The sequence below is a fragment of the Eurytemora carolleeae genome, unplaced genomic scaffold (assembly GCF_000591075.1).
Source record: "Eurytemora carolleeae unplaced genomic scaffold, Eaff_2.0 scaffold159, whole genome shotgun sequence".
NCBI classification, from domain to species: Eukaryota; Metazoa; Arthropoda; class Copepoda; order Calanoida; family Temoridae; genus Eurytemora; species Eurytemora carolleeae.
Window position 1 is genome coordinate 379556 of NW_019396151.1, and position 11054 is coordinate 390609.

General features: G+C 32.4%; 1 protein-coding gene across 2 annotated transcripts; it reads right to left on the bottom strand.

The window, feature by feature from the left end:
* Positions 1-306: 306 nt before the first annotated feature.
* On the bottom strand, positions 307-7635 carry LOC111696527 (uncharacterized). 2 transcript variants are annotated; one of them, XM_023466147.1, is made up of 13 exons: positions 7537-7635; positions 6965-7042; positions 6808-6864; positions 6247-6334; positions 4873-4953; positions 4402-4477; positions 4291-4334; positions 3501-3566; positions 3061-3092; positions 2215-2284; positions 2017-2052; positions 1456-1545; positions 307-784 (listed from the first exon to the last, which is right to left on the bottom strand). In XM_023466147.1, exons 1-12 carry the CDS (start codon positions 7627-7629, stop codon positions 1460-1462), a joined length of 807 nt encoding a protein of 268 aa, XP_023321915.1. In that variant the 5' UTR covers positions 7630-7635; the 3' UTR covers positions 307-784; positions 1456-1459. The 2 variants fall into 2 exon arrangements, with proteins under 2 accessions (XP_023321915.1, XP_023321914.1); XM_023466146.1 differs by having other exon boundaries at positions 307-796.
* Between the last annotated feature and the right edge of the window lie 3419 nt (positions 7636-11054).

Here is an 11054-nt window from a genome sequence, read left to right on the forward strand (position 1 = left end):
GGACCCTCCCTCACATCCCCCTTGGACCCCCCTCCTCACATCCCCCTTGGACCCTCCCTCACATCCCCTTTAGATGAAGTAAGCTTGATGAAGTAAACCTATGATTTTTTAATTTAGAATATTTGATCTAAAAAAGCTTCTGGTTTGAATATCAAAGGTCTACGACACTGGGTTGCAAAGATATATGGATTTTAAAAAACAGAGTTTGTGGCAAAACCTCAGTATCTTTATTTTGGCTCGGGTTCAGCTTTTGCTTCTTGTGAATAATGGTAGTTAAAAATGCAACTAATGCAATAAATGTAGATATTTTAAAACTCACATTGTTTATTTCAGATTGATGCATAAATATTTTAACACAAACCCATAGAAGCGCATATTTGAGGAATTTTCCAAAGCTCCATTATTGCTTTAGCAACATAATACATAGTGGTTACTAGTAAAACAAATCAAAAGACCGGATTTAATGAAATTCGAGAGATCGTTGAACTATATAGAGACGGTTCAACCATGTATCTTTCATGGCTGGCTCAATTTTGAACTACAGAATGCCAATGTTTTGTTTTAGCCATTGTTTGATGAACCCGATATTTGTGGGGGTCTAATTGGGTTGATTAAAATCTTAAACTTTGATTTAGGATTTAAGCCAGTAATTGAACCGGCGGTAGGTAGTTCAGCCACCTCTTTCTAGTTAATTTAATTCGGTCTCAGACACACGCAAATCCCTCATCGTCAAATGTTTTGTCAGGAAGTTTGAGTGAATATGCATCTCCTGAATATGCATCTCCTAAATATTCATCTAAAAACAAAAATCTTAATTAATATTGTTTATCAAACTTTTTCACCCTGTTACACCTTGATCTATGAACCACAGGGGGGATGATGTACACTTACAACTGTTTACTAATATTGATATACTATAGGTTAGGCCAGAATCAACTTATAATAAACAAATATGCAGTACGCTCTTGGTATAAATTATGGCCTATAAAATTAGTAAAGGATTAGCGTACATCATCACTCTATACACTATAACCTCGTTGATGAACCAAATGGGGTAAATTGATTCTTAATTTGGTTTAGAAAGGTTCCCTTTTAATTTCAAAAGGTTTTTAACAGGTTATCATTCTCAACAGCTTCAACAAAGGTTACATTAGGCATTTAAAAAAAATGAAAAAGTTTTTCGGAAGAATGACTTAAAATATTTTTTTTTACTTTTGACAAGTAATAACATGCAACATCCATTTTTACAGGCTTTTCAAATAAGTAAACCTGCAGTTTAAATAGTTTAAACGACCAGGTTTTTGACTGTCCCAAACTGTGCATAATTTGTTTTTGTTGTTTCTAGATTTGGAAAAGTACTGGATTTTAAGCGCACTAGTGTAGGAATGGAGGGGGGGGGGCATATTGTCAGGGTTAACAATAAAAATATTTTTATTTACTTTAAAGAAAGTTTACCTCTCTAACTAGTACAATCCTTGCTGCCAGAAATGTATGTGAGGTCTTTAATCACAACCCACATACCAGAGAGTAGATGGCATTTAGAACCTTGAAATATCAAAGAATATATAAATTCTTGTTAGAAGGGTGTTTAACTCTAAACCTAAAACCCTGTACGAAATTTCTGATTGATTATTAACCAGGGAGTAAGGAATAGAAGGGAAATATAACTGACGCGGTTCGCCCTACCATATGATTATACATGCTTTGCAGACGAGTCCTTCATTTGTATAAGAAGTATTTGTCTGATGTACATTTACTGCGTATACAATAACCTATTCTGAACATTTCATATACAAATGGAGTACTCGTCTGCAAAGCATGTATAATCATATGGTGGGGCGAACCGCGTCAGTTATATCTCCCTTCTTTTCCTTACTCCCTGTTGTTAACATTCTGTTGACTGCCAGGCAGGGTTTTATTTTAATAATAAATTAAGCTCCCCGGAAGTGTTAATTTATAATTTCTTTAGATATTTTACTTTAGATTAAATTTAGAGAAAAAGCATAAAATACATACCAGAAGTGCCCCAAGTCCAATACTCACAGAGAAAGTCTTTTGAATCAATGCCTTCTTTAACCTTTTTAACCTTATTATTAAGTTTCTATTAAGTTTCTTTACAGAAAGATACAAATTTATCCAAAACTCATTTTTGGTTAATCCTTGATCATTTTTGCGTAAAGAGATAATTAACTAAATTAGAAAAGCATGTATTCCCTTCAGCACAATGCACTCCACAAGCTTGCCAAGTCAGAACATCAAAAATTGCTCTTATTAAAGTTGTTGCCTAAAATTTAATTACATCTATCGTAGGGTGGGTTGAACTCTTGCTTTTTCTCTCTCAGAGCTTAGGGGTGTGTTAAATATATGCGCCTAACTATTCTAAGAACTTTGCAAAAAAAATTTATCAAAAATGGCGAGCTGAGTGCTATTATAAGAATAAAATAGATAAAAAAGTCGCCATTAAGACTGCAAAAAAATTCTTCAAAATACAGTATAAAATCTATACTACGGGATCTATGTGAAGATACATGGATGGACAGAAAGATAAATGTATAGATAGATAGATAGAATTATCTTCATAAAACATTTATCTAAGTAAAGGAAGAGAAATAATTATCTATAATATATATAATGAAACTTCTAATGCTGAGCTCTCAGAGTAGATAATCCCGTAAGGTCTTTTGCGCAAATAATTTTTGCAGTTAATTTTTCTCGATAGTTTTGGCTTTACCAAATCTTTATTTCGCATAATCTTTGCGTCATTTTACAAAATTCATTTTCGCGAAAAATATGTGAAGTATTGCGAAAAACATGTGAAGTATTGCAAAAAATATGTAAAGTATTGCGAAAAAGTTGCGAAAAGCGAACAAAAATGCTTGAGAAAAAATGCAAAATTGTTTTGTTTGCTGGAAACCCATTATTTGAAATAAGCTGAAACAGTTATCAAGCAGAATACATTTAAACTTTTCTTACCCCTACAACTCTCTATCAAGAGAATAACGTCTAAAATTTATCTCATCTAAGGTTTAAAAAGGTAGAAATAAAACCTAGATAGCTTACCGCCATCCGTACTCCTTCTTGGGGACATGCATCTAAATATAAATATCTTAAGGTAAACTTTTTACAGTTTATTTTATTCAATTGTTTCTGATTTATGCTAAGGTAAGGTCTATGGTATATTCCCAAAGGCATTTTCCCAAGGGTGACCATGTCCCTAGTGACAACTTCCCAAATGTGCAAATTCCCAAGCAACAACTTCCATAGGGTTTAGGCATTCTGAGGCGCTGCAGGCTGCAATGAAGGCCAAGCACTGCGGCTAGGTCCCTAGGATAGGCTATGGGGCCTAGCACTGTGGCTATAAGAACAGGTTAGGGGGCCGAGGGCTGTGGCTAGGTCAGACCTGGGAAGTTGCCGCATGGGAAGTTGCCACTTTGGGAAGTATATTGTTTAGTTTTGATCACAAGAAAGTGAACATTGATAAATAAGTAAAAGATTCTTACCATAGAAAGATGCACTGAAGGCAGACTGAGTGTTATTGTAAACATCAGGATACTGTGGAAAGGAAACTAAATAATTTGGCAGGGTTACTGTCGAATAATATTAGGAATACTTTTGTTACAACAGCATAAAAAATTGAAAACAAAGATTGGAAATTTCCTGAAATCATTGTTTTTTGTTTTGTTTGGCTGTTATTAAACCTGAAACGAATTCCTGACCAGTTATTAAACAGCACTCAAAGTATAACAAAAATGTTCAGAGACAATGTAAAAAGGTTTATAAAGTCGCCTTCAACTTTTTTTTGATCAAGTAACACTGATGTTTTGTGTTTTAATGAATGTAGTTGTATTTGAAAACAAATCAGTTTTATTATATATGGTTAAATATCTGGTCTGCGTATTTGGGGTCTTTTTTAAGATTCAGACTATTTTCTTTCTACAAAAAAAACTTGAACATTAATTTCCATAGAGACATTTTGATTATATTTTGTAATTTACAAATATCAATTCAACGTAGGGCACAGAAACATTAAAAAGCTTGAAAAAAAAATACAAAAACCTTTAATAATCTTTTTGTTAAATAGCCTTCAGAAGTTCAGTGGCATTTATTATAAAATAATTTTTAACATTTTACAAATTCTTTCGTTAATAATATGAATGAGAAAAAACATTCTTATATAAAGTCCACAATTTGAAAATACTTTAGTATCATCTGATTGAAACACAAAAAAGAACCAGGAAGACATAATTTTATGTGTGATGAAATTGTTAATTGAATATTTGAATGAAAGACCTAGTCCTTCAAGGACTGGGAAATCCCAGCGAACAGTCCATCTTCTGAAAAAAACATTTTTTTCATAAGTATTATAAATTATAAATGGTATAATATCTAAGAATAAATTACCCATTCACTATCAACATCCTAGAGCTCTTATTGCTATAACTTACAAACTCTTTCCAGCCCTCTTCTCCAACATTGGCTGAAAATTATCTTATTCAGGGGAATTCATTTTCCAAGAAATAACAAGACACTAAGTTTATTTTATATACTTAAAAATTCATGAACTTTCTAGAAAATCCAAATTTTGTAGTACAAAATGTTTAAATGATGTCTCACTTGATTACAATTTCATGTAAAAGAACCGGGGTTTGGCCAGGGGAAATAATTTGTCTAGAAAATAAACCCCCTGAAAAATTTTTTATTTAAAAAAATAACAGAAATAAATAAAAAAAAAAAATTTAATCACATTAATTGGTAATTCTCTGTTTTAGTGAACATTTAGATATTTTTCATCATATTGGGAAGTTGCAACTTGGAAAATTCTAAAAGGGTAAATTTTTATTTAAAAATTGCGCAAATAATAACAGAATAAACCTGCTTCATTGGACACTGCATAGAAGACATGACCACCCTCTGGTTGTCCATCCCACCCCCCTCCCTTTATTATCACAAGTCCTAAATTAAGATTCATTAAAGGGAGTGTAATAAAATCTCAAGTGACCTTTCATTTACAGAGGGACATCCACGATTCACAATGGCCAACTTTAAACCTTTAAACCTTTAAACCTTTAAACCTTTAAGGACAGAGACCTCAGTGTATATATCTCTTAAATGCTGTGTAAACAGCTGAACAATCAGCGTACTGTTGAATTCTGCCACGGCTAGAAGGAAGATATTAAATATAAACCAGCTTGCTAACACAGTGTTCAACAATTACAAGCGCTTTTCTTGTAGTCAGAGATGCCCATCTGTAAACAAAATGTCACTTGAAATTTTGCATACAGTCCCTTTAATTGTTTGAAATGATAACCTCCTATTTTTCATCGTTTTAATATGAAATAATGTTATACTGAATTAGAACTGGAGTAAAGTTAAATTAATAGTGAACCAAAATTACAAACGGAAAAAATAGTAATTTGCAAATTTTGCAAGATGCTTTCTGAACAATAAGAGTGTTTCTTTTCATACCTTTTGCATGCAACATTTTTTTATTAATTGGCAAAAATTCAGTTCGAAGGGAAATATATAATTGGCCCTGCATGCAGTAAGGTTAAATGCTTAGCTTAATTTAAAAAATGGTGCACGCGATAACCTTATATTCTGTTGGTAATTAATTTCTAAAAAATTTCAGGTCTTTAGCTCCTACATAATAAGATATTATCATCGCTAAAGTTTCAAAAAAAAGAAGGCCACAAAAATATTCAGGAAAGTATCATGATGTTATATATTTGTTTTAGATCAAGGAATTTTATACCAATGGATTTATTTTTTCTGGATAATTTTGAAAAAAATGACAAATGGCATGATAAAATCAAGAACATAATATGTTTGAATCAACCAGGGATTTTTAAGATTTTAGCAGTGATTATATCCTAGCTATCTAGTTCTTGAGCTATAACTTAGGTTAGTGCTCAATGCTCATAACATAATGCAAAGGGATAAGTTACACGCGCATCTATGCATTGGTATATGTGGACACCTCACCTTGCAGGCTTCCAATATAAATATTTTAAAGTCCTCACTACTCAAATCTTTTAATGCCAAAATCAAACCTTTCAAAGCTTTGTGAAAACAGCTTTAAAATATCAATCCAACTGCAGTAATGTTACATTACACATATTTATTTTACTTATTTTTGATTAAATTTGATTAAATAATTTGAGGCAAATCAGCCAAGGGGTTTATTAGTTATGATCGGACATACAAATAAACAGCCAAACATAGATAACTACTTTTATAGATTCTTACTATTCAAGCATCCCTGTGTATACACACTGATATTTCCACTTTTAGGTGGGCCAGAGCAGATAGCAGTGCCAAGTGTACATACTCCATTCTAATAATTAATAATAATGAATATTTCTAGTAAATTGAGGGATCCTTGAAATTACATCTCCAGNGCAAGCTGCACCATATAGTCTCTATCCCAAAATTGACTCACAAACATAGAGTTGCCGCAATGCCCTTACCCATATTGCTTCCAATCCGAACCCACCTGTCTTTACTTTTAAATGCTTATTTTCATCTAATGCTCATGTTGATCTTTTCAAAAACAATTCTTGAAAGTAGAGAGAACTCTAATCTTTCCAAGAACTAATGGATCTTTGCGTGGGATTTGGTTTAAAATAATCTAAATCTATATATCATGTCGCTTACCCATATCTAAAGCAATATGGGTAAGCTCAGTGCTGCGACTCTATGTTTGGAGTCAATTACGGGATGGCGGCTATCCGTGTGCGGCTTGCCTTCCCCCCTTCTCCAGTCCCTGTAAGATGTTAGTTAAACCAACTAAGTATATTATGAGAATACCTCGAATATAATACCGTTGCAAGGTGGGGATAGACGGCAGGCAGCAGCACATTGAACCTATAGCATGACATAAATAAAATAAACTTAAAATAAAAAATTACGAAGATGCAATTGAAATGCTTAAATGAAACAAAACATATGTCAGTTATTAACCTACCCTAGTTTTAGCATTAGCTGCTTTAAAACCTAGTGCTGAACTTAACTTCACAAAGCTATCAACCACTACATCAGTTTTCTTAAATAAAATATCCAAGGTAATACCATAATAAATCATTAATTTAATCTCTATAAATCTGCTCTCACAACAAGAGATCTCAGAAATATTAATCAACTGCTTTTACATATTATTTTGTAATTGTTGGGGCATTGTAGATAAACCATTTCTTTAAAAAAATACTGACTTCAAAAGATTTAACTTAATTCTTTCACTTCTAATGGAGTCAGAACCAATTTAATGAAATTAAAGTTCACTGAATTCTACCTAGAAACGCACCGGTTCAAATTTGAATCCTTGATTCAAAACCTTCCTGACTCTTTAACTTGAACCGGTGGTACAAAGTAGCAAGTAGTTCAGTGCACTGCGTAGCTCAATCTCATTAAATTCTGTTCCTGAAGGGATTTACAACACAGTTGCTTCAACATTTTAAATTATTTGATTCTGTTATTCTGTTATTCTGTTATTCTGTTATTCTGTTATTCTGTTATTCTGTTATTCTGTTATTCTGTAACCTTGTATACAGTTGTCAGTGCAGTCATAGGCTCAGCAATCAAATATGGAAGATAGGCCAACAGATACAAAGAAACAATTGGTTTCTTCTTCATTTTTTCTTAGAAAATTGATGATGTCAATTTTTAAATAAACTTGTTTTTACTGAACGAAGTTAAAAAAAAACTAAAGTGTGTTGTTAACACATGTCATGCTCGTAAGCAAAATTGAAGAAATTATGTTATTTTTACTGAACAAACAAAATTTTCGATTTTTTTACGGAAGGATTGAAAAAAACGAACATATTGAGTTGTTAATTGTCTTTTATAGCAATATCAAAGGCAAATAAATCCCGATATTTTATAGTACAATACTGCACCTTCAGTTCAACTACCGTACCTAGCCAGTCACCCCCTTTAAACCTAATTAGTTGAACATAAAAATAAGAAATGTTGTTTTTAAGGTCCCCCTCCCCCCGAGTCACATTAAATTAATCTCCATAAAGAGGGATGATTCATTTGATGTACTGTCCGTTATGCCATCTAAAGGCTATATGTATATTATACACAACTTGCCTTAAAGTCGGGTCTAAAAAATCAAAAATTGTTCGGATCTAGTGTAACCAGTGTGAGCTCAATAACTCAGATAGGGATAGTTCCATTGATTTAACCCCTTCAGTTCTCATACGGACCCGGAGCTAAGCTCGGATTGCAAGAAGTATGGACTACAAACATGACAGCTTATTAGCTCTTTTGAATATAGTTATAGGTCGGACAGAAAGTGGGTCAGATAATACGAGGCGTGTACTGTATAGTGTATTCAGAGTCTGTCCATCCAGAAATCATGCTTTCAATGCTTGGAAAATGCCAGCCGCCGTTAAAATCTCTTTTTAAAACTCAGGCCACCAGGCTGATTCACACAAGGGAGCGGAAACAAAGATTTGCGAGACTAAAACCGAACACAGGGAGTTAGTACTCACATGAATCGAAAGAGGGACGAAAGGCGGAGGGTCTGCCAGAGAGCTTCGGCTTTCCTTGATTCATTAGTATTGACAATTATTAGTTCTTTTTTATAATGTAAATATATCTTTTCTACACTCTGTAGTCTTACTCACATCAGTTTCAGGCTTCATATTTTCTTTCTTCTCCACCACTTTTAGATGTTAACACTAGGTCATTTCTTTGGATGTTTTTTTAAGATTAAAAAGAGATTTTTTAAGATTAAAAAAAGGCTAATAAAAGACATCTAACGGGCACTGGGAGTGGCAACGCCGAGGCCAAATTTAAAGAATTTGAGCAGCGGATTCAATATAGTTGGTTCCACTTAAAATTGTATTCAATGTTTCAAGATTAAGCCGGCGCTCAATTGAAACCGGTTTTGGGCGGATTTAAGACGCGGCTCAAATTCATTAAATTCGGACTCTGGTTACTTTTTTGCTGGTTTTTATAATTAACATTTTTGTTCACATTTGTAAATGTGTATTGGTATTAAGTTTACAATTTCATTATAAAATTACGCCGATTGTTATTAAAATTCAATTCTAAGAACAATTTCTTTTATTTGGAGGTCGTCTTCGATTTTTAACCTATGTGTATCTTTTTCTGAGATCTATAATTTTACAATACACAAGCTTCCAGTCCGTATAGCGGCGCAGTGGTCCATTCCTAAGTAAAACAGTTCAAAGCCAACCTGTAATAAATAAATTGTTCTTAGAATTGATTTTTACATAGAAATTGACTATTGATGTAATAATTGGAAGCGCACAGCATGTTTTAGATTTTTCAAGATTAGGAATAGCCTAACGCCGTAATGATTGGAAGCATTTTGCTTGTGTATTGCTAAATCACAGATCTTAGAAAAAGAGACAAAGGTCAAAACTTGCAGTACCAGTTAGCTAAGGAAGACGACATCTAATCAAAAAGTTACAATTTTGCCAATTTTATCTTATAAGCAGGCCTGTAAATCAAGAGTTAGAATTATTTTAACTCTGTGGCCTTCTTGTGTAAACACGGATCTCAAGACGATGGTCATCGGAAAATTTAAGACCTTTTCCCTGGGGGAAGCAACCCCAAGGCTAGATAAAGGACCCCCGAATATTTAGGGTCTTAGGAACTTTAAACACAATTTGAAGTGAGTCTCCCGTATAACAGAGTCAAGTCCTAATCACAACGATTGAATGATTAAGCATAAATTATAAATCCTTTAGAAACACTTTCCAGTTCAAGAAAATCGACAATATGTTTTACAATTATTGATTAGATTAGGGTTTCAAGGGTAGGGATTTGAAAACGATTGTGCAACTCAAAAAAGAACGGGTCACTTTACAGTACGTTACTTGTCATTATTAATCAAATGAGTAGTTTGAGGAATGTTTGATGGAAACTAAAGGTAATGTTACATTTGTTGCTAAAACTGTTTAAACAACCTAGTTTTAAATTATAAATTTATGAGTAAAACCTAGCATACCATTCAATGAATGGGACTGTATACGTAATTTCAAGTGACGACATTTTAAAGAATATTTAACTTACAATGTCAGTCTTTAAAACATTATCTGATCAATAATGTGTAAAGTATCTGATCAATAATGTGTAAAGTATCTGATCAATAATGTGTAAAGTATCTGATCAATAATGTGTAAAGTATCTGATCAAGAATGTGTAAAGTATCTGATCAATAATGTGTATATAAACTCTTACTTTTGATATATTTTACACTCTTATTTTTGATATATTATAAACTCTTACTTTTGATATATTATAAACTCTTATTTTTAATATATTATAAACTCTTACTTTTGATATATTATAAACTCTTATTTTTAATATATTATAAACTCTTACTTTTGATATATTTTACACTCTTATTTTTGATATATTATAAACTCTTATCTTTTATATATTTTACACTCTTATTTTTAATATATTATAAACTCTTACTTTTGATATATTATAAACTCTTATTTTTGATATATTTTATACACTCTTTTTTTGATATATTATACACTTTTATTTTTACGATTTGGAAACAGTTTTGTCTCTATGAATTGTTTTATCTACAAAAATATGATTTCGTTAGCTATGAATATAAACTTCTGTGTCATTTGGAGAAGCCATTTTAAACCAATTTTTTATTGAAAAAAACTTGGTTTTTCCAATTACATACATACATACAACAAACATCCTTTAAGGGGTTTTAAAAAAAGGACAATTAGGGGGTTGGAAGAGGCTGGGAAGGCAAGCTGCAACAGTTTCCACTCCTTTCCGCTAATCAATCACAAACATGGATTGATGGCAGCGCACTTATCCATATTGCTTCCTGTCCGCACCATATTTGTCTTCCAACAAAATGTCTTTCTATACTTTTAGATGCTTATTTTAGCTAAATGCATGATTAATTTAAGATTTCCAAGACGGAATAGCATCTATCATAACCTAAACATATATATTCATATTATTTAGTATAATAAGTAAATATCTAAGCTCGATCCCTAAGGTAATAGTTGTTAACATTTTGGTAAAAACTGTGATTGTTGCAATTT